Genomic DNA, 23,558 nt, shown 5'->3' with positions numbered 1-23,558 from the left:
ATAGCCACTTGTATATATTACTGAATTAAGTAAACTTGGAAGCTTGGCAGACAAAAAAGCAACTAATGAACATTAAACACTGCACTTGAAACTCAGGCTTAATTTATAGAATTTATACACAGTTATCTAATACATGGAATACGTTGTAGCTATTTCCTTAACTTCAGTATTTATATATATACATATATATAGATAATTAATTAACTAATTAATTAGCTATAAAGAGGACTCACTCTGGGGTCATGAAGGCAGCACTGAGCATGCTTTGGTGGGGTGGGTGGGGCAGGCAACAAGCATGTGGACACACACACTCACACACGCCGACCCCTATAGCCGCGCTCTCCCTCTACCGTGGACCAAGAGTTCCCATTGCGTGCCCACTTTGTGAACCCCATGCTCTCTCATACGAGAGCAGGATTCTGCGCACTTGGGAACAGGGGAACCAAAGCCCTCTCTCGTAAATTCTCTGCTCGCTTGTTGTCACCGTCCCACGTTCCCAGCCTGCTGATGCTGGTCGATCTCCTCAATCTAACGAACAGAAGCTTTCATCCTACACTGACCTCGCGATTGGCTATTTATCATTAACTATAATTCATTCATCCATCATTCCAGTTGCTCCTGAAGAGGAAACACTCTGCCCCACTTTTGTGGCTCAAGCTTGAATTTTGCATAATAAAGTCTTTGACATCGACAGCCCCAAATCTATACATGGAATACTGGGGGAAACAAATAAATAAATAAAAAAAAATTCGTACACTTGAAAATAGTATGTGATTTATTTAGCAAAAGCAAAACTCACATCAAAGAGTAGAGTTTTAAGCAATATTGTTGCAACAAGTAATTTCAATACAACAATTATATGTTTATTTTATAGTGGTTTATATTTTCATATCTCTTATATATAAAAATTCATGGGATAAACCAACAGGATAAACTAGAGGAGACAAAAATAATCTATGATTGGCAGCATATCTTATTGTTTTAACTATTGATTAAAGCAATAACTCAGCTTTTGATTACTATTGGATAAATATTATTACTTTTTTGTGACCAATAGCATGGGTTTCTACTAATCTTATATTAAGTTCCTCAAAATTAGATTGCACTAGAAGAAAAGAACACACAAAAGATATAAAAGTTGATTAGGAGATCACTAAGAAATCTACTTGTTGATTTTTGTTGTGTTTTATATTGATGTATATTCAAGTCATTAAATAATTGAATTATGTAAACCATTTAAGGAATAAAAAGACATCATTTGATCATGTATTTTATTATTAATAATCTTTAACTATTATTGAATTTTTAAAATTTAAAGAAGAATAAGACCATGGTGGAAGGTACAATGTAAGAGGTTCAACAATTATACAAATTACACTCTAACTAATAAAAATAATCATAAAATTCTTGTACAAAATAAGATTTTAATTTAATAAATAATTGCATAACGTTGAGACAAAAAAAAGAAAAAACTAATGAGAAGAGTACAACTCAAGAAGATGTACAAATGAATCCACAAATGGTCTCAAGCATAGTTTTTTATATGTTAATTATATATTTTTTCATATTTACAATAAATATTATCGAAAAATAAATAAATCTGGTCTTATGGTCTTGCTAAAAGATACTATTACATAAGAAGTTTCTTTACTTTTCATGTGCTATTTTTAATTTTTTTTATAAGATTTTAAAAATCAGATTCTTTTTGAAGGCACCACATGAAAAAAAATGTTCATTTTCATAAATAAACTCATCTCAGTGGTTTACATAAGTATGGATAAAATAACAAAGCTGTTCTTTGAAATATTTTGCTAGCATTCACAATTCTGTGACATTATTTGCTTGAATGTGACTTGATAAGTCATAAAAGGGTAAGAAATGATGTTTTGAAGAGCACCAAAAGCAGAAAAGTATATTTCAAAAAACAAATTACAAAAATTATATTTGTGAGCTGTTTTCTTGGAATAAAAAATTCAACTTTTAATTATAATATGATATAATTTTCACACGTGTTATATATATATATATATATAGAGAGAGAGAGAGAGAGAGAGAGAGAGAGAAAGAGAGACAAATATTTTGTGAAAAATACAATACTTTGTTATATTTTAGTATGTCTATTGTGTAAATTGCAGATTGTATTTTTTTTTTCTTAAACACGTGTTACAAATGTAGCATTAGGAATATTTGTCTTTAGCTTTCTTTTATTCATAAATTTTATTCATGTTGTACTCATTTTTTGTACAATAAATTAGGATTAATAAAATAAATAATTAACCAAACTTCCAATGCTAGCAATTTGTTTCCTTGGTAACACTAAAATGTTCCAAAGATGTTGACTCGTAGTTTACTGTATGTAGTTTGTAAGACATATGTATCATGTTTGAAACACTTCTATTGAGATTTGGTTTTTTAAAAGTACAAGTGAAATGATGTGGTATATTATACAAGATTAAACAAGATTGTTGTAGCCTTATTTTGGAAATCTTTGTTGAAGTACTATGTAAGTATATAGATATATATATATATATATACATTTTTTTTCCTTAAGTACGAAAGTGTACTTTCTAAAAATGAATAATCTCATTCTTCTATTCATCCTTTCTTAATGAAAAATTGAATGATTTTTTCTTATTAAATAGCTGTAACCAATAAATAGTTGAACAGTATGTGATATGTAGTGAATGAGTAGGACATAACGATATTCTAAAAGAAAACTTGCATTTATATTTACATTTCGAAGGATAAGTAACACAATCAACCTCTTTCCTTCCTGACTCTCAATCAAGACACGACAATCCCTAAGTCCATGTGATGAGAGTAGAGAGTTATTATTATTATTATTATTATTCTCACTCCCTGTGTGTGTGTGTGTGTTTGAACCTTTGTTTGTTTTTTTTATGTTTTTTTTTTTGTTTTGTATTTTGTTTTTTTGTTTTGTATTTTGTTTTTTTGTTAGTCCCGTTTTTTGCCCAGACATCTCTTGTATAGATGGTTGAACACAGAAGACATACATTTACAAGACACAAGACGATGGGGCATCCTGTCAAAGTCCACACGTGCACATACATGTGTGTGTATCCACATGTTCATACACATACACTACAACTAAAGCTTAGCAAAAGGGAGAATACAATTGCCTTGATGGTTTGAAAGGAACCCACAACAGGGATGCTGGATTGGATGCTTCAAGGGCCCCACAAATGGGTTTCAAAGCAGAAATAGAATCCGAGATGCAGGAGGAGTAATCAGCTGCAGCTCCAGCATCAATCACCAGCTCGGCAGGGCAGATGATGGAGGGCTTCAAGGCAGCATCAAGGCAGCCCTGACTGCTCTTTAAGTCTCCCTTGTTGATGCAGCTGCAGGGTTAAGAAGCATATGCCTGCATGTGTGGTACTAACGCTCTGGGCTCTCTCATTCATAACTCTGCACAACAGGGCCTGCCTTTCACTTTCTCTGGAATTCCACTCCTTCAACAATCTTGGGCCTGCCAGAGAAGGCCTTTTTTCCAGTACCCGAGCTCGAAGGCCGAAGCACCGACTGCTGCTCCCCGAAGTGTGATGCCCTGTGCACGATGCACCAGCTGCTCGAGGAGCGTAAGGAGCTTGGGCGATGGCCCAGCTGACTTGAGTCCCTGCCAGTTCAGTACAAGTGGTGTAACAAGAGCCATGTGCTCGGGACTGTAAAAAAAACACTCGAAATGGTCAGGGATCTCATGAGACCTCACAGATTTCACTTCTCACAGAAGAGAAACAGCCTCATGCAGGTCCACTTTGAAACAAGCCAAAGGAATTCTTCTGCAATGTTATATGCTGGTCCACTAATTGCTGCAGTTTGTGGTCAATTGACAGATCTGCTCTGGTGTCTCCAGTTGAATTTTCGTTCCATCTTCTACTTGATTGTTTGTTGAATTTTTGTGTTGCACAGATTCAAATCAAGAAGATAAAAAGAAATCTTTTCAATCAAATCATTTCGTAAAAAACATGTCACGTTGATTCTTTACTTAGAATTTCAGAAAATTTAAAACAGCGTTCAAATGATTATTTTAGTCACTATCTTATGTTCGCCATACTTGAGGTTTTCCATTTCAAAAACATCCCTCCTTCAACCCCCCTCCCTCAATCAAATGAAGTAACAAATCAAGTTTTAAGTGCAAGTTATGCACTTATTAACAATTTTAGAAGACCTTCAATGTTTAAGAAAGATTAGTAATAACGTTATTATTACCGACACATTTACATCCAGACCATGAGGTATTAACGAGATCAACACGTATAAAAAGAAAGACAAGTCAGCTATCGAAGTATTTTAGAAAGTGCATCATACCATATCTTATTAGACCACTTCTGCCTCAGTTACATATTGGGAGCGCTAATCGAGGTGTTTCTTCGTTTTGTGGTGATAGTTACAATTGAATGCAACACTAAATGTGTAATTTTTTCGCTGGAACTTCAGTAGAGAGCAATCATCTTGAATGATGCAGATGTCAGATCGTTTCAATTACAAAAGACCGAAGTCACTATTTTCATAGAACACAGCCGTTACAGATTGTAGAAGCGCTAAGCAAAGGTCCAATTGAGAGTCTAACGAGAGCTTTGGGAACTAGATGTTTGCAACAGCCTGATGTACACATGAATCTATTACCTGAAAATATAAGCATTCCATCTAGGCAACTAACGCAAATCCCAGTCGCTTGTTTCTAAAACCAAATCACAAACATATTATCCTCAAAAATCATCTCAGGAAGATAGAATACTCAAACACTAGCCAATTTCTAAACAAGAATCGTTATATGGAGAATCTTCTGCAGGACAAATTTGGTCTGAAATTTCTTACTAAATATGTCCACCACAAATTCTTCTCTAAAATGAGTAAGCTTGAATTGCTTGTTTGCAATGGTGAAGCCAACATCCGGCATTGATTATAAACCATTGCAATCCACCATAGATTCTCCATTTGGACTCTGCAGACGTTCACACAGCTGCATCAAACTAAAACATACTCAGTGCTGAGATGTCACAAGGTTACTCTAATATGACGGCCATCTCGCAGAAGGCACATGTTACTTCATTACCCATTCCATCAGAGACATCTCCATACCTCTTAAGGACGCTGGCAATACCTAGGTCCCCGCTAGAAGCAGGTTGATATTAAATATTTGGTTTAATAACTATAGTAAAACCTAGCATTTATCGATAAGGTCATGCTTTTACGTTGGAAGTTTCATCACATGGAACAATTTTGTCGTCCACACCTGAGGCTTGCAATCTTGACATACCTGTTGCTTGACAGTAAGTGTGGTATTGTGTCATGTATTCTGGATCAGGATCTAGATTTGCAAGATTCAGGCATGGACTGCGGGCTCAACCGCCGCTGGAGGAAAAAATCTACATGCAAGAAGCAGAAGGGTTCAAGGTGCAGGGAAAGGACTATGTGTGCAGGTAGCAGAAATCTATGTATGGCTTGAAGCAAGCTCCAAGACAGTGGTACAAACGATTTGATACCTTCATGATTGGGAAAAGTTACACCAGGAGCAAATACGACAGTTTCGTGTACTTCAAGTTTGGAGAAAGGTACCACATTCCAATATGTAATCTTGGTGTTGTATGTTGATGATACGTTAATTCCTGCGGAGAGGATGGCACAAAGTAACAACCTCAAAATCCAACTTAGTAAGGAGTTTGACATGAAGAATTTGGGCCCCGCAAAGAGAGTATTGGGTGAGGATATCATCAGGAAAAAAACCAAAGGTAGACTAGCTGTGTCAGAGGAACTACATTAAAAAGCTTTTGGCCAGTTTTGGAATGGAGAATGCCAAACCTGTGAGTACTCCTCTTACAGCACATTTTCGACTCTTAGAAGCCCATTGTCTTGCGACAGAAAAGGAGAGGGAGTATATGTCTACCACTCCAGTGCAGTTGGAAGCATGACGTATGCGATGGTTTGTACTAGACCAGACATATCGTTTGCTATTAGTGTGGTTAGCATGGCAAATCCAGGAAAGGAACATTGGCAATCTGTGAAATGGATACTTTGCTATTTGAAGGGAAGTATGGATGTCGGTATTGTCTTTGACATGAATGATGAGAGAAAGGACCAGATCACAGATTTCGTAGATGCAGATTATGCAAGAGAACTTGATAAAAGAAGATCCACTACAGGTCATGTATTTTTGCTTGCTGGTGCTCCTGTGAGTTGGAAATCCACATTGCAGTCTAGTATAGCTCTTTCTACCACAGAGGCAGAGTATATGGCAGCTGCAGAAGCAGCAAAGGAAGCTTTGTGGTTGAGAAGACTTGTTAGTGAGTTTGGACTGGTGCAGATCACCAAGATACATTGTGATAGTCAGAGTGTAATTCACTTGGCGAAGAACCAAGTGTTCCACTCTAGGACAAAGCATAGTGACGTGAGGTACCACTACATTCGGGACAATATTTCTAAAGGAGAAGTTTCCTTGCAGAAGGTTGATACACGAGAGAATGCTGCAGACATGTTGACGAAGTCTGTCCCTGGTGAGAAGTTCAAGTTTTGCTTGGACTTGATTAGTGTTGTAACTTGTTGATGCCCATTGCGGTGAGTAGGGGAATACTTTGAGGAATTGCTACATTGAACAAATTTATATAGAACATAAGACAAGGTGGAGATTGTTGTATTGTGTCATGTATTCTAAATATAGATCTAGATCTGCGAGATTCAGGCATGGACTGCGGGCTCAACCGCCACTGTGGGGTTCGAAGATAAAGTCTCTGTTGCTGAAGCATTAAGGCTTGTGTCGACCGTGGCGATCCTGCTGCAGAGTGTGCACACTACGGACGAGGACTTCATCCTAGAGATCTTCCTCTTGATGGATTGTGTGGAGTGAAAAGTAGCAGCAGATGCTGAACTCACAGTCGATCACAATGCAACACATCTGTCAGAGTCTGCTGACTCAGATAATAGGGAGCAAAGGGAGAGCTGCGCATTAATGCGCTAACGGGCGTCCTGTCGTCTGCAGAGGCGGTAGCGGCGGATGATCAAGCACAGGGAATTGGCGACGCTTTTGATTAACTCTTCTATTTATTGCGAGGGTGCGGAGGGAGCAGCGCCCTCGAGGCACGGATTTCATGAAGCTCGAGACAATGGGGCGAAGGACCAGTCGGATGGACAAGGTAGAGGAATGCAATCGCTCCGAGATCGATCGCGAAGACTTTTGAGACCCTGTAGGAATTTGCAGATCCTGACAAAGAGGATGAAATTCTTACATTCTTCAAGGAGCTTCAAGGAGCTTCAGCGAGCGGTGGTTGTGTGAACAACGCAGTCTGTGGGATGCCGTGGCTTGATTCTTCGAAGTGGAATATTACTTAGTTTTTTCGTGGTGAGAAGCGTGTCGTAGGCATAGAAGCTGTATCGTGGGATCTCTCAAAGACAGAGAGAGAACGGATCTCGATCTTGGTGTAATTCTTTTCAGTAAAGCTATCTGTGTGTTCTCCCGTTGAATGTGTGTTGTCTTAAACTTTGTTGTGATTGTTTTATCAAAACAGTTCTCTTTCACTTCAGTAAGGTCACCAAGGGTCACATCGTCGACGCTCAAAAAACCTTTCAATGATCTAAGTTAGTACCATACCGGATAGCAAACGATATCCCTGCACGCGCCTTCACCACTCAACAAAACCCGTTAGCTGTCTATGCTTGCAATTATCATCAGAAAGAGGATTACTGAACACGATGAAAGCGCATAAATAAATCCAAGCACAATAAGCAGTTTGTCATTTGAGCGATCGAACATGAAACGCACCATTTTCGTTGAACGTGGTAGACTTGCTTGCTTCTTACTTGCGGGAGAATCAGGTCAACTGTACCATTCCCCACGGAAATGATAGATAAACAGAACGTAAAAAACAGATCACCAAAACTTTTCGAGTTATTCAAAGTCTAACATCAGTTATGCAATATCTAAAACTCAACAAAGCAAAGCATCTTCATCTAAAGAAATTAATTGTCCAAATTAATATTCAAGGTCTGCATAGAAATGCATTTTCTACACATTATTATACAGTCCCAAACTCAGGATCGGTAAGTCTAGATCACCTATCAAGAAGCCCATTGGTCTTATTCGTCGTATCATCAACAAAAATTACTGCTCATACATGAGAAATCCCGAAAATCACCAAAACAATGATAATACAAATAATAATAATGCTAACAAACGAGATAATTCCCGACAAATGCAGTTTTAGAGTACGCAGTCCATCCTTTCTTGATACTCTCAAAGTATTAGACGGTGGAGATTTTGTGCAATTAAAGAATATGAGAGTGACTAATACCGAAAGATAGCACTTCGCTGACGGGACCCACAAAGTTGGAACTTCCAGTGGCGAAAATGATCGTAAATCACTTGCTTGGGAGACCCGCTCACAATCATCCCGTTCTGCTGCGTGTCCAAATAATTCCCCAGCGCAACGTCGTCACCTCCGACAAGCCCGAGCATCTGCTTGGCTCTCAATCGCGACGCCGAGCTTGTCTTCATCACCGCCTGCCAGTTCCATTGCATCTTCAGCCGCTGAAAGCTTCATTAATCACTCCAGCAGAAACTAGCAACAACAGGAAGCAAGTCCCCCACGGGGGCACCAAGGGACCCCCAAAACGAAGCCATCTACAAAGTGAACTCAATGGAATGAATACCAAATGCCTAAAGCCCATTACTCTCTTTCAGCAGCACAACACGCAACACTCATTGGCGAACGAACTCCGCACCTCCAAAGTTACAACCACACCTACAATTCACGTCCCTATTCTCCCTCTAGAGACGTTGCCGAAACCGACTCTCGACTCCCACAAATTCATGTTTACTCCCATAATCTGGGGCTTTTCAGAAATGACTACGACGCACGCAACCTTTCTCCAATTGTACCGGAATGGCCAGCTCTAATCTCAATCGCAACCCAAATCCTCCTGACGCAATTGCAAAATCAGAGAATATCAAAGGTTGGGGCAACTGTGCAGCTGGTGAAGTAGCAAAATAAACAGTGAGACTGAGGCGAGGAATTACGTAACTCAACAAGGATGTGCAGTGAAATCCTTCTGGTCCTCTTCTTCTTCTTCTTCTTCTTCCCCGATCGCGCAATCTGCTGGGCTGCTGCTGCTGCTGCTGCAGCTGAGCATCGTTCCCACCTGCAGGCTCCGGCACTTGCACTCTCGCTCCTTGACCCGACGCACGGCGACGAAGATCGTCTTTCGTCCGTCAGTGTCCCGACGGAGAAACTTTCTCCCTCCGTCCAACGACGAAAGAACATTCCTTCCGTCCCAAAAAAATGCTGCACACTTCCCAGTAGCTGATCCTCCGAATCCAAATCCAAATCCATACATTCACCTCTTTAAATTTATTTATTTATTATATATTTTGGAGGATGTATGTGTGTTCGTATTCTTTTGTTATTGAATCGGATCTTCATCGATACACCTTTTTGACACTCCACGTCGTCTTAAAATTTGGGATTCTCAAGGAGTCAAAGTGTAGAAAAAAGAAGATTCCTAACACTTTTGTGAGGATTGGGTTTTTGTTTTTTGTTTTTGCTTTGTTGTTTTTTTTTCTAAAAGAGAGTTGGACACTTCAGTTCTTTCTTATGTGTCATGTTCACTGTACTCGAGGCATTCCTTTGAGCATTTCTCTTTAGTTCGTTCTCCTATATTGGTACTTCTTATTCTTGCACGAAACGTCATTGAAAATATTGCCTGCATTTTAAAAAATAAAATATTCATAATATTGCGATAAAATGCTTGAGAACGAAAATTTAAAATTATTTTCAATACGGCTTTAGAAAAAACCAAAAGGTTTTACAAGTACATGAAAGGTCAAAAACATAAAATATAAAATGAAATAAATCGAATTCTGGATCAATGTATGCAATAATGAGAAAACTTAAGAAGACGAATAATTTTTTGGTTAGATCAAAGGGAGATAATATAACATATATATATATATATATATATATATATATACACACACACACACATATTTTATGAAATGTTGCACAATCCAAATCTGAAAAAAACATCCTAGAAACTAAGGACTAAAATACTTAAAAAATGTATGGATAAAAAAGTAGCAATCTCACGGGTGTGTTGCAAATTGGAAGTCCTGTTATTATTATTTTTATTATTATTACAAGGAGTTGGACTAGTTTTGTTTATAATAGTAATAGTAATAACAATACAAAGCGGAGTCGTCACACAACCTTCAATACCGCCAGACACACATACCACGTCACAAGAGGGAGCGGAGCCCATGGCCGTGCAGTCCAGTCGACGAAACAGTATCCATCCACGACCAGGCGAACGAATGAACGACGATACAAGACGTGGGTTATGGATGCAATCCCCACCCGAGCGCAGGTCCGCCATAGCCATCGCCCCCGCCTTTAATGCTCCCGCTCTCTCGCGTCGCTCTCTCTCGTTACGTGTGTCTTTACTTGCTATAGGGCACGGCCACTGTGTCCCTCCCTGTCACCAATCGCTCGAATCTGCACTTCCCTTCCCGCGCTTGATGTGGAGCGCGAGCAGGCGACATAGGGAGCACAGACAGGGAAGCAGACAGACAGACAGGGAGGGAGGGCGGGAGGGAGGGAGGGAGGGAGGGAGGGAGGCAGGGCTGGGGTTGAGTTCGAGGTTGCTTTAATTTTCTTAAACAGTTCATTGATCGAGGCCGACCGGTAGTGAGAGAGAGATAAGGGGAGGTAGAGGGGCTTGGATCTGGGAATTGTGTGTGTGCGTGTGAGCCAGGTGGAGTGGTGAGAGAGAGAGAGAGAGAGAGAGAGTGGTATTTTCCGAAGATTGAGGGAGGGAGGGGGCTGGGGAGCTATGGCGTCATCCCAGGTGAATGTGCTAGAGTTGCTTCGGCCACTTATGGAGAGCCATTCGCCTCCTCTTCATGCGCTTGTTGTGCCGTCGGAAGATTATCATCAGGTCAGTGGCGATGAAATTTGAGTGAATGTCCGATGGGTTGGTTGGGGAGTTTCTTTTATGATCTATGAGCCATCGAGATTGTCGTGAACTGTATCAGAGATATCGAATCGTGGTGCAGTGTTTTGTTTTTTATTTGTTTATTTCCTTAAATATTCCCCTTTTGATTCTCATTTGATTTGTTGTTTCTTTTTGTTTTTTTTCTTTCGGGTGGGGTGTATTTAATTTGTCGTTTTTACTTCTGGTTGTTGGTAATCGGAAATTGATCAGGTTTTGGACTGAGGTGCGTGTTAATTATACTCTGAAATTCTCATGAAGTTGGGTTTCGCCACACTCGCATGATTGCAAATCCTCAAATTTTCAGATTGATCATCACAGTCTTTAAACTAAGAAGATTTCGGTTTCTTCAAGTCCGGCTTCGGATTGATTAACACATCTGTGATGCACCTCGACTTTTCACCGTCACTTATATTGTCACGAATGATTTCCGCGATGTCCAGTGGTTGCTCTAAGGTCATCTTTCATATCGTGCAGGAATAATATGCTTGACAGGGTTTGCGGTTGCATTTATTTTCGCTCTCTGTACCACTTCACTATATTTTTGCCTTTTAAAATCAATGTATTTCTTCTGATTTGAAATAATTCTTACTTTTTATAGTACTGTCGTGGGATGCTGTGTGTGTGTGTGCGTGTTTTTATTTTTATTTTTATTTTTATTTACTTATTTATTTTTTGCTTTGTCCCCCTCAAGGTGGTGAAAGTCGGGTTGTCGTTTCCACAATTTTTCTGGCTCTGCATTGGAGTTGATTCTAAATTGAACCTGCATGATAACACTGTCTAGCGCTTTGTTAGCTTGCATTGTGCTTTTTATAAAAAAAATCACTTTCTTTCTTTCTTTCTTCCTTATATGCTGTTACATATGGCACTATACGGTGTCTCTTTCATATTCTGTAGTTAAAGATACTCTGGTGCCAATGCAGTCTGTTATGGCTGCCTTTTGATTTGTGTGCTCTTGGTTTTCTATCAGCATCGAGCTGATTAGTTAAGAGTTACTTTACTTTCATTTAGTTATATAAATAGATCGTATAAGGTATTCTAGTTTCTATGTTTCTGGATTATTTATAGTATATCAAATTACTTGGCTGGTTTAAGTGATGGTTGGCATGAAGAAAGTTCATGGCGACCTTATTGAGTGATTGGGAATGTTTTCTTGCCTTATAGTGAGGGGACATAGTTCAGTGATCTTTTCAACAGTTCCCGATCGTTGCAGGTCCACTCTTAGGATGAAGTGTAGGAAACTCAAATCTCCCAGCGAATTTCTTGGGTGCTTTCTAGGTCTTTAAAAAAAAATTTGAATAAGGCTAGCTCCTTGAAATTGCTCATTTCTGAGTGCGACTCAGAGGTCATCTCCATTCCTCAATTCTTATAGGATGTATTCTTCAGTTTGATTTCAGCCTGTTTCAATGCTTTCAGCTTATCACACATTTTCTTCTTTGAAGTGATACTTATCCCACTTATCTCACTGTATCATGTGTATTGTTCCTTCTGTCCTTTCGAGGATGGCAAAGAACTAAATTAACAGCTTATTTCACACCTGTTTGCTTGCAGAGCGAGTATGTCGCTGATGCGGATAAAAGACGGGAGTTTGTATCAGGATTTAGTGGAAGCGCTGGTAAAAATGAGACTATCCTTGCTGCATTGTTGTTTGGTGCTCCTTATCTGCACACAAACTCAAATTCGAGAGGGGTTTACTTGAACATTTATTCATAGTGCAATTTTCGAGCAGGAATTGCGTTGATTACAGCTAAAGAAGCTTTACTATGGACCGATGGACGTTACTTTCTGCAAGCTACCCAACAGCTTAGTCATCAATGGAAGTTGATGCGGATTGGAGAAGACCCTTCTCTAGAAAACTGGATTGCTGATGTGAGACTCCATTTCTTACTAATAGTAATAACATTGTGTGATTTAGCAGCTAGTTTGCTATGAGGTTTGTCATAAGGTTGCAAGTCTGGTGGCAGTATGTCTACAGAATGCATTTTACGTCTTATAAATTTGCATCTTTAAGAAATTGTATGATTTCATAGTTCTTAAGATGTGAGGATTACGAATCCGTGTCAATTTATTTGTATTGCCGATTTTGAGTATTGTCTTAAACATCCTTTTCATTGATGTTGCAGAACCTTCATAAAGATGCAAACGTGGGGGTCGATCCGTGCTGTATCTCAATTGACACTGCTCACCGATGGGAACAGGCCTTTAGTAAGAACGGGCAGAAACTCGTTGCATTGAAAGAGAATTTAGTTGACAAAGTATGGGAAAATCGCCCTGCACATGTCGTGGCTCCTGTTTGCATTCAGCCCTTAGAGTTCGCAGGTAGACCAGCCAAGGAAAAGATACATGACCTGCGTGGGAAGCTGGTCCAGGAGAAGGCTTATGCTTTTGTCGTGACTACCCTTGATGAGGTAGGTTTATGTTACTGCTCTTTCTCTGACGAATCATATTTCATTATATTTTTCTTGTTCATGCTCCCTTGTAACGTCTCGACATGGAAGCTTTTATTCTCACTACAAACCTTATTCTAAATATCAGAAATGTGAAATGCGGAAGCTGTGGTTCATATTATCTGATATAGGTATCCAAACTATTCCAACGTGCAGCTGATATGGACTTATTTCAAATAGACTGATGTGCGAGTTTCATGAGTGCTGATATGGACGTGCAGGTTGCGTGGCTTTACAATCTGCGGGGAGGAGACGTGCTCTACAACCCTGTAGTTCATTCATATGCCATTGTGACCCGAGATTCTGCCTTTTACTATGTGAATAAGGCAAAAGTGGATTTAAAGGTACTTAATGGATTCTTCATATGTCTGCGTCTGAAGTGTACAACTACTAAAAATATTTGCAATGGAATTGCTATGAGTTGCATTGTTGTGGACTGGTTTGCACATTTTGCTTACGGTGTTCAACACCCTCAGGTTGAACAATATCTTTTCGAGAATGGAGTAGAAGTCCGTGACTATGAGGCTGTGTTTGAAGACGTAGAAGCTCTTGCTTCTGACGAGCCCTCTGCATTGAAAAAGTCTGCAGAGAAGAATGGTCATACAAACGGTCATGAAATTGATGAAGAAACAGCATCTTCTGAATCCAAACCCACAGAAGGACTTGAGGATTGCAGTGTTCGAGGGCCTCTTCATGCTGGTGAGGGCGTGTTTGTTTGGGTTGATCCTGGCACATGCAGTTATTCTGTGTATTCTCGTGTGCCACTTAATCGAGTTATCTTGCAGCAGTCTCCTCTTTCCCTGGCGAAAGCTTTGAAGGTTAGTTTTCTCTGCAAGTATTTGTTTCTTCTTCTCAGTTGACTCACGTAATTAGAACTTCATATGCGTGGTTCTTAATACAAAGGTATCATTGGAGTATAGGCTCATGGTTGTGATTTCGACATATGACTGTTAGTTTGGTTGTTGTGAAATAGCACCCGGTGGAATTGGAAGGGATGAGGAACGCTCACATCCGGGATGGAGCTGCTGTTGTTTCTTATCTTTGCTGGCTTGATGCCCAGGTTTTCAGCTCACTTCTTTAGCGAACTATCCCTTCAACATTTAGTGTTGTATGGTTTTGATGTGTTTTCGTAGTTGATTTTTATCGTAGAGTATTTTTGACTGTGTCTACTATCTAATTCACTGCGTATATAATTCAAAACGTGCAAGTGAAAGAAAGAAGTGACTAGCTGTGCTACTGAAGAGGCGTATTTCCCTTTGGATAATGTTTTTGTTTTCAACGGATTTTGTAACGCAGATGCAAGACTTGTATGGTGCAGCAGGGTATTTTTCTGAAGTAAAAGGCTCTCTCAAACGGAAGCGCTCGTAAGTCTCTTGTCTTTTTGGCGTGTTGTTATAAATATACTGGGCGACCAGCATGGTTTGGCAACCATCCTTCGCTTAGTTCTGTGTTTCAGCTACCTATGTATATCCGAACCCCACAAAGTCAAATATCATCGATAGACTTGCTATAGTCAAACTGAATTTTCCATGTCTAGCTTAAGTGAAACAAGACACACAATTAGTTTAGTTTTTCAAACGAAGACGTCTCACGCTGACAAAAATATGCAGCTTAGGATAGTACTGTTCATTGTTCAGTTTAGGACTCGGTTCTGGGTGATTGTTATAATGTGTCTGTGGGCAAGAATTATTCTCAGATTATACGCTTTTGTGACACATTATTATTCGAAATACGTTTGTGTTCATGTACCATTATATTTTATTTGACAAGGTCATACTAAGCTGAAAGGGTTTGGTGCTCATGTTAATTCAGCGAGGAGGAGAAATTGACTGAGGTGACCGTTGCAGATAAACTTGAGTCCTTCAGAGCCAAGCAAGAGGTACTCGTTTCTATTCTTTTCTTCGCGTTGTGGTGACCGCACTACTGGCCTTACCTTGGGCCTTAAATTAAAAAATATTTATTGCACATGCAACGTAGTCGTAATCAATTGGTCGCTCGACATTCTCGTGTAACGGGTTCGGGTAGCTCCACACATCATGTACCTCCTCCTTGCTTATTCATCCAACTAGTGACGTTTATCAAGTTGGAGTCCACAATCATTTCTGCTGCATGGAGCATCGAGCTGTCTCGTGCCTCTAGAAGCCATTACAAGACTTTTCTGTGTAATAGCAGTCGCGAACACATAGTGGTGTTGGCTGTGGTCGTGCTTAAAATGTGGATCTTTTAGGTTTTCCTGCTGTTGAGAGTTGCTTTCTGGTTGGACTTTGTTTGTAGCATTTCAAAGGTCTTAGCTTTGAGACCATTAGCTCCGTAGGAGGAAATGCAGCCATTATCCACTATGCAGCCAAGAAAGAGACTTGTGCTGAGATGCAACCTGATTCCATGTATTTGTGTGACTCAGGCGGTCAGGTGAGGCTCGCTCTAGTTTAGCTTCTTGATTGTTCGGGTTCAGATAGTGATACTTTGTTTTGCACATAGCTGTTGATTTTGTGCTTTAGTTACATGTGCTTTGACTACTTGAATGTGTGCTGTATTTTGTTTATTTATTTATTGTGTGGTTTACATGCAATTTTCAAGGAATTCAATTGGGTCTACTGTGTTGGATTCAATTTTTTATGTACCTAATTTAATTTGTGGCTCATCGGGTTCCTGTTGCCGATGAAATAAATTTTGGTTGTGAAGTACCTTGATGGAACCACTGACGTTACGAGAACTATGCACTTCGGAAAACCAACGTCTCACGAGAAAACTTGCGCCACTTTGGTATGTTCTTCCGTTGCATAGCCTTGTTGGTTTCTGAAGAGTTGAATGTGTTATTGAATAATATCTCTTGTTAATGTGATATTGTGTAAAGGAGTTAGAGTGGGGTTTTTTTTTTTTTCTTCAAAGCTTTTTCTGGGAATATATTGGGATTACGTAATTGTTTTGTTATGATTAGCATTATCTTCTTGATCTGATGCATTAGTTTAAGGGTTGCAGGTGTTGAAGGGGCACATTGCCTTGGACATGGCTGTCTTTCCAAGTGGCACGACGGGTATGATATGAACTTTTAAATGGTCGATTAGGCCTCTTTACTTTTGATTTTAAAATGCTACTCAATTGTTCTCTACTTAGAGTGGGGCTCTGTGTACGTGATTGTTAATATCTGAGATTTTCTGGAACATAATGTTCTTTAAATTATTGATGAGTTGAATCGAAACACCTGTGTGGTTTTGGATGTTTTTCGAGCTTAAGTAGGAACATGGTATTTTAAGAAACTGAGGTCATTAAGCGACGTCCGCATAATTTAAGATCGATAATGAAGTTGTTCTAGCGATTGATAGTGAATTGGTGTGATGTGCCAATGATAGGTCACGCGCTTGACATCTTGGCAAGAGTTCCCTTATGGAAGGATGGTTTGGACTATAGACATGGAACTGGTCATGGTGTTGGTTGCTACCTAAATGTGCATGAAGGTATGTCCGGAACGATATTCAGTCCTCAATTTCACTCCTCTGTAACTGTCGGTTCAAGACTTTTACAGAGAATCTGTTGTTTGGAGTCTCTTTTACCTGACCACGAGGTTACCAAAATCGGGTATGGAGGGTGTGAGGATGTTATGGATGTACAGTGTGAAAACTTGTATTGAATACTAGACCTGGTTAGCGTAAAACATTGCAATATCAATCAAATGTTAAAACACTACACCATTTGGGCATGCAGTTAAACAGCTAGAGTAATTCCATGGCAATTCTTTCTAATTTTCTGAACTCAATCCTTGCGACATCAACTCATTATTTGCTTTAGTAACCAATTGAGTTAAGTATGATTTACTTTGTTTCTATGTTGTTAACAGGACCTCACCTTATCAGCTTCAGGCCACAAGCAAGGAATGTTGCTTTACAGGCAAATATGACAGTTACTGATGGTAATCATCCCTAGTTGCGAATAGAAATGAATTTCACTTTCAAAGAAATGTAGATTTGACCCAAGAACGTAAGCGAATTAGAAGCTAGAGGTCGTTAAACAATTTGATTTAGTTAGTTTCGTGCACCATCTGGTCCTGCATAAAAATGTTTTGCTGATGCATGGTCATGATTGAGATTAGTCGTATAACCCTGGTACTAGCTTGCCTACTTCAAGGAGCGGCTAAACTAAGGTGATGTTTGTGGAATCAGAGCCTGGATACTATGAGGATGGGAACTTTGGAGTTAGGATTGAGAACGTCCTGATTGTGAAGGAGGCACAAGCGAAGCACAATTTTGGAGATAAGGGCTATCTTGCTTTTGAACACATAACTTGGGTAATAGAATATGCCTACTTCCATCATTTCTGTGTCTTGTAACAGTTTCTTTTGCCAAGGAGGGAAATTTAAAGCTTTATGCTCAGTAAGTGATAAGTCTGTGGTGTTCTTCTGTGAAATCTGCTATGCTACTTTTTAGCTTACGTGTCTTGTTTTTGTTCTTGTTCTTCATTTATGTCTATTTATTGGTTTTTGTCTGAGAGAGAGGATGTGGAGACAATTGTTTTAAGTGGTTTGTTTGTGGTAATATGTAGGTGCCGTATCAGACAAAGCTTATGGACCTATCATCGATGTCGGAAGTTGAGAAGGATTGGGTTGATGATTATCACAAAGTGTGTCGGGAGAAGGTTAGTCCATTGCTTTCTGGGCTTGAGTTGGAATGGCTTCAAAAGGCGACGGAGCCACTTCCTCGATGAACATCTGTTTGCTGATGTTCATGTGGACAGAATCGAACTGCTATCCATCAGCTTTTGTTTGGGTTGTTGAATCAATACAGGCACATTATGATGTTCATCACTATTATATTGTTGAAGGCTGTGTGCAACTATGACAGCGTATTGTTGGGGATTCCTTTTTCTAAGTTGAACTCTTTTGTTTTACTTTTTACATCATCAAATCTCTTGCAGCAAGCCAATTTATGTGTAAGCGTTTAAACTAGGGAGTTGTCTTGTTCCTCAAAAACACTGAAAACCCTTACAATTTGCACTTGCTCTTAACTCAGTAGTTCATCTCAATGGGTGTGGTAGCTTCTCGACAGAATTACTTGCACGAACTTCTCCACACGTTTCTAAATTTTTGATGGTTTCACGTCCGTCGTGTGAAACCCCGAAGTAAATAATCTTTCTCTACTAAATCTAAGAGAAAGGGTTAGGATCCGTGAATGGTGTTTTGAAGTTGATTTGATATCCATATAATTGTATACAACTCTTAGAGTTAGAGAATTGTTAATTCTACATCCCAATTGATACTGCTACACATGATCTTCATGTGATTTAAATTGACTAAAAAGTGTGTAAGATTTAAACTGACTAAAAGCATGGTCCATGCTTAGGGTGCATTTGGTAGCCCAGTATTCAATCCTAATATTTTCTTTAGAAATAGAATAACAAAAACACAATCAAAAAATATTAGGATTTTAAAGTAAACAAATTTTGAGACAGATCTTTTGTTGTTTTTAGAGAAACATCTTGTACTGTTTTTTTATAAAATATTCAGACTTCTCAACCACCACCCTTAAAGAAAAGAAAGGGAAAAAGGCACGAAAGAAAGAGAGATATTATTAGCTAGTTGTCAATGAGAAGACCAAGTAGGGTGTAGCAATATCAATTGGGGATATACAATTAACAATTCTCTAGAATTACTATGTACAATCAATAACAATTTGCACCTCTTCTAACGTAAATTCATTTTAGGGTAACAGTTTTTAATCCTAAAATGTATCTCATCTTACAATTGGTTTCGAGTCAATTTATTTCACTTAATTTCAAAATCATCACAAACAATTTGAATTACTTGGTTGAGATTTTTGAGCTTTGTGGTAGCCATAGTTTTTCAAAAAACATGTTCATGGGGCTCTATTGTTGTTAGTTTTAGTAATACCCTGGTATTAGTGTGATTGAAGATTTGTGAGAAATAAGGATAGCAAAATTGGTGGTGGGTGATGGATCTTTGCATTTGGTATCAAGGACGTCTGTGGAATTAGTCCTCTTGTTTTTAACACTCATAGGGACAATTCAACAAATATTCACCTTCATGAATGTTGTTTGTAAATGGTGATGGTTACTTTGGTTGCGCATCTTTCTAAATCTCTAGCCTGTGTGCAAATTTTTGTTTAGGTTTGCAGCTCTAATTGGGACAAGTGAGCCCAGAATACATTATGTTTGATACATTGTTATTTCAAAATTGCTGATAACTTTCTTAATATCTAAGTATGGTTTTAATTGTTTCCTTGTTGGCTCTTGTTGAATTTTATTTTCATTACAATGGAATACAATATTCTAATGTTCTATTTTCTTTCATTGTTTTTAAAGATATCTAAGATTTTAATTAGTGAGTTACAACTAGCAAGGTCCCAATTGCACTCATTTCCGTGTCTTCACTGGCTAACTCATTCATTATCTGAACATAAATGAAGATGTCCTAATATCTTGCAGAGTTTTGTTTTGTAATCTCTACAAAATCTCAATTTGTGGTAGTGTCAAATATCCCTTATTCATTCTACAGAATGAGTGGTTTACTCGTCATGCCCTTCATGCCTTGGGTTCTCTCCCTCAGGATTGAATTTGGAACAACTTTATTGTGGTTGGCACCTTGACTGGTCAGTCTTACTCTTCACAATAGTGGCAAGTTTTCATTGTGGATGTAAGAATTTTCACAATTCTAGAAAGGTAAGAGATCTTAGAGACTATTTCTCACATGTACTGGGCGACGGACTTGGTAAATTGACTAATCCGAGATAGAAATAAAAAAATTGGGATGGTCAGTAAAGATGGGGCCTGGACTGCATTGCTTGTATCCGCCTCTCCAGAAGATATACTTGAGGAAAGATCACATTGCATGTATGGTTTAACTAAAGGTAGCGTGATAAGGATTAATTATTAATGAACACCGGAATCACACGCACACCTGCGTGGGCTCAAGCAGACAAAGCACCAACAAACATAGCATCTCCATGTGCAAGAAACTGACGTTGAAACATAGAAGAATCGGGCGTTGATAAACAGCCATCTCAAAATTCAACATGGTGACCATAAACCTTAATGAACAAATTGAGCAGTGAAAGGCTCTAGCTTATTCCCATGAATAAAATTTCACCACCGAAGCCGACAAAACAATATACACAAAAGGGTCAATTTGACGCCTGGTGTCCAATCTGTGCAGCCTAGGTCTACACGGCCATCTAAAACCCAAGCCTCACTATTCACATCGTTGTTGCAGCATATCTCAAAATTTGAAGCGATTTAAAAATTTCACTCCAAATCGTTCCGACTGAAACCACCTGATAACTGTTCACGTATCAAGTACTCGTCTTCCCTTCCGAGGACTGCAGAGATATCAAGCTTACAGCCTACTTCTTATGCCAATTCAGGTGCTATACAGGTGGTTTCTTGCTTGTGAATTCGACTCCAAAGCAGGATACATTGAGCGTGGCGATTGCACCACCTAGAGATCCATCTTTACCAAGGGTGCTTTGGTGATCGTCACACCCCTCCGTTGCCAACTCTTCTGTAACAGGAAGCAAAAAGCCATTACTGCAATCGTCTACAGAACCTCTCACATCCTTACTGTTAACATGTGCATAAACTACACACCCCACAATCCTAAAAAAATCTTAAATCATCATCGTTCCGCCTCTGATGTCAAATGCCACACTAAGAGCAGATTCCTATATCCAACGGGTTTAACTTCTCATACATTGCCAGACGAGGCACGGCCCACACCTAGACCCCTGCCATAACCACCACTTCTACCTATTCCGTAACTCCCACCGCCGCCACCATAGCTGCCGCCCCTGTCGCCTCCACGACTTCTTCCAGGACTGCTACGGCCCCGCAAGTCCTCACTGGAAAAGCTCCAAATGTCTGGAAACCCCAGAAATTTAGTCAATCTGCAACACAACAGCGGTATAAATGCAAGACCAAAGTATATGCAGCCACCAGATGAGTGTCACAGTGAAACAATGTTCCGTGTCTATTAGCAATTCTCACGCGAATGTTCACGTTGATCTAACCACACAAAAGAAATAAACCAACATGTTTTGATGATGAAACCTCTATTTCACCGTCTTCAACATGATCCTATGGTTGCACAACAGTGCATGTGCCTGTACCATCATGAGCTCATTGCCACAATGCACGTAATCAAGTAAGCTTGTCACCTAGGGCGACATACCTCAGTGTCAAACTTGCGCTGCTCAAAGAATTTGGTGCGCTCACTGCGCCCTCTTTTTGTTGCATCGCTGGATAGTGAATTGAAGAAATTGTCCTTGTAAATGGACTGATAACATAAACCACCATGCTCTCAAGTCAACTATACAGAAGACACAATCATCCTACAACTTCAAAACAGTGTACAAGTTATTGCAGATTTGAATGGCCAACCATACTCGTATCATAAGATCCTCATATCAGGAACACACACATTTCCAACCATCTCCGCTACAAGAACTCAATGGCAAAAATATCTAAAGCGTTGTCCAACTGAAAACAACAATCACCTTCTTTGGCGCATCTGTCTGCGCAGAATTGACCGCCTCATCTTCTACGCTTCCATCATCATAATCGCCTTCTTCTTCCTCCTCTTTCCCTCTAAGCGCTCCCCAAACCTCGTCTTTGTTAAACTTCTCATTCATGGCTGTGAAGACAAAATCTTTGGTGAATTTCTGCAAGGGATTCGCCAACTGCTCATCACAAGTGGCAACCACATCAACCAAAGGTCCATTGTATCACTGCACAAATATGATGCAACTTGCAAATAGCGTCTCCAAAATCAGGATGCGACTCCAACTACCCCAAATGGTAAAGAGAATAGACAGGATGGACACATAGTCAGTACGCAAAAGCGTTATTGAAAATTATAGGAATCACCACACTTACCCCAATGCCCCTTCCACTGCCACTACCTCAACCTCCTCGACGACAATTGTATTTTCGATTCCGAATATACCCGTTCCCTTGCAAATAGTTTATTGCAGTCAACATTTAATTTCTGCTTCATGAAGGTAGTTATGGTAATTCAAAACAAAACAACAGAATTCTGCATTAATAAACCACTAAACTATCGCCAACCATAAATCCCAACTGTAATCCAAAAATTTAGGCCTCATACCCCTTGATTGACTTATCTCGAATTTTAAGAACCATGCACTTAAGTGCAAATTTGAATTACAATCGTTTTCAACATGGGCAGAAATGTGTTTTAACCATCATAAAATGCTACATGGTACCTGCCAGCTTTCCACTCCTGGCTGCTGAGTGGAAAAAAATCAGGTTTTAAAACAATTCATGAGATGTTGCTAAAGACATTTTCACATTGGGAATTCTACAAACTCTCCAAAGATGGCAACTAAGAATACAACTCTACATTACTAAAGAGACAATGTTTCAATATTCAATACAATAGTGTTTGATGTTTGACATTGCAAAGGACTAAATATAGTTTGCTCACTAAAAGGAGGTTCATCTCCTTCTTCCATCTTTGTTGTTAAGAACTTCTTCTTTATCCATACAATGTTGGCAAGGTTTCTACTTTCATAGATGTTGTAAAGAGTTTTTCATGCTTCTATGAGTCCATTGCAAGCAATTACATGTGAAAAGTTGGCATCATCCAAATTTAATGCAATCATGCCAAAAGCCTTCTTTTCATGACTTTTTTACTTCTTCTTCACCTTAACATCAATATCATTATTTGGAAGCTCTTCTCTTTTATCTGCAATATCCCAAAGGTCCAATAAAGCCAATAAAATTTCTATTTTCTTCTTCCAATGGTAGAAGTTGTCACTTCTTAACTTCTCAATCTCTCAAACCTTCACCTTCACTTGAAGCCATGTCTAAAAAAGAGATATATAAAAGAAAATGAATAAAAGAAAAGAAAGACCTTTAAAAATCAACAAGAAGGCATTGTTGCCTTAAAAATTCAAAATGTGATTTTTATAAGTGAACTAGTAATATCATTCTTTAATCACTCTCAACTTCACTTATAGGACTTCTAACAAGTCTTATACTCTATCTAAACCTCTTGTATAAGCTTTGTCATTCCTTAAATACCCATCTTTTTTCATAAAATACTTTTAACTTCACAAATCAATTCTTTTCACTATAAGAATATTTCAAGGA

At 39.0% G+C, this 23,558-nt stretch overlaps 2 protein-coding genes and 1 long non-coding RNA gene across 10 annotated transcripts; 1 reads left to right on the top strand and 2 right to left on the bottom strand.

Annotated features, from left to right (window-relative positions):
* Nucleotides 1–6,589: 6,589 nt before the first annotated feature.
* On the bottom strand, nt 6,590–9,148 carry LOC149989612 (uncharacterized). Of its 4 annotated transcripts, XR_016502364.1 has the most exons (4): nt 8,734–9,120; nt 8,304–8,512; nt 7,775–7,832; nt 6,590–7,632 (listed from the first exon to the last, which is right to left on the bottom strand). It is a non-coding gene; the product is annotated as an uncharacterized LOC149989612 (long non-coding RNA). The 4 variants fall into 4 exon arrangements; XR_016502363.1 differs by having other exon boundaries at nt 6,590–7,832; nt 9,034–9,148; XR_016502362.1 differs by having other exon boundaries at nt 6,590–7,832; nt 8,734–9,062.
* A 1,481-nt stretch (nt 9,149–10,629) lies between these two features.
* LOC112280253 (aminopeptidase P1) lies at nt 10,630–18,243 on the top strand. Its single transcript, XM_024515547.3, has 16 exons — nt 10,630–10,941; nt 12,547–12,610; nt 12,725–12,864; nt 13,119–13,403; nt 13,664–13,786; nt 13,919–14,260; nt 14,416–14,502; nt 14,739–14,806; nt 15,255–15,321; nt 15,717–15,851; nt 16,125–16,205; nt 16,422–16,476; nt 16,793–16,897; nt 17,278–17,349; nt 17,600–17,724; nt 17,979–18,243. The coding sequence occupies exons 1-16, from the start codon at nt 10,837–10,839 to the stop codon at nt 18,138–18,140; spliced, it is 2,016 nt and encodes a 671-aa protein (XP_024371315.1). The 5' UTR covers nt 10,630–10,836; the 3' UTR covers nt 18,141–18,243.
* A 2,178-nt stretch (nt 18,244–20,421) lies between these two features.
* LOC112279778 (protein decapping 5) lies at nt 20,422–23,339 on the bottom strand. Of its 5 annotated transcripts, none has more exons than XM_090249339.1 (4): nt 22,320–23,339; nt 21,941–22,123; nt 21,616–21,720; nt 20,422–21,305 (listed from the first exon to the last, which is right to left on the bottom strand). In XM_090249339.1, the coding sequence occupies exons 2-4, from the start codon at nt 22,073–22,075 to the stop codon at nt 21,195–21,197; spliced, it is 351 nt and encodes a 116-aa protein (XP_090105465.1). In that variant the 5' UTR covers nt 22,076–22,123; nt 22,320–23,339; the 3' UTR covers nt 20,422–21,194. The 5 variants fall into 5 exon arrangements, 4 of the variants coding, with proteins under 4 accessions (XP_090105465.1, XP_024370217.1, XP_024370216.1 ...); XM_024514449.3 differs by lacking the exon at nt 22,320–23,339 and having other exon boundaries at nt 20,422–20,949; nt 21,139–21,331; nt 21,941–22,310; XM_024514448.3 differs by lacking the exon at nt 22,320–23,339 and having other exon boundaries at nt 20,422–20,949; nt 21,195–21,331; nt 21,941–22,310.
* Nucleotides 23,340–23,558: the final 219 nt, after the last annotated feature.

Source organism: Physcomitrium patens, chromosome 3 (genome assembly GCF_059467195.1).
Source record: "Physcomitrium patens ecotype Gransden chromosome 3, ASM5946719v1, whole genome shotgun sequence".
Taxonomy (NCBI): Eukaryota; Viridiplantae; Streptophyta; class Bryopsida; order Funariales; family Funariaceae; genus Physcomitrium; species Physcomitrium patens.
Note: the sequence above shows the minus strand (reverse complement) of the source record. Positions and strands in the feature narration are given on the sequence as shown.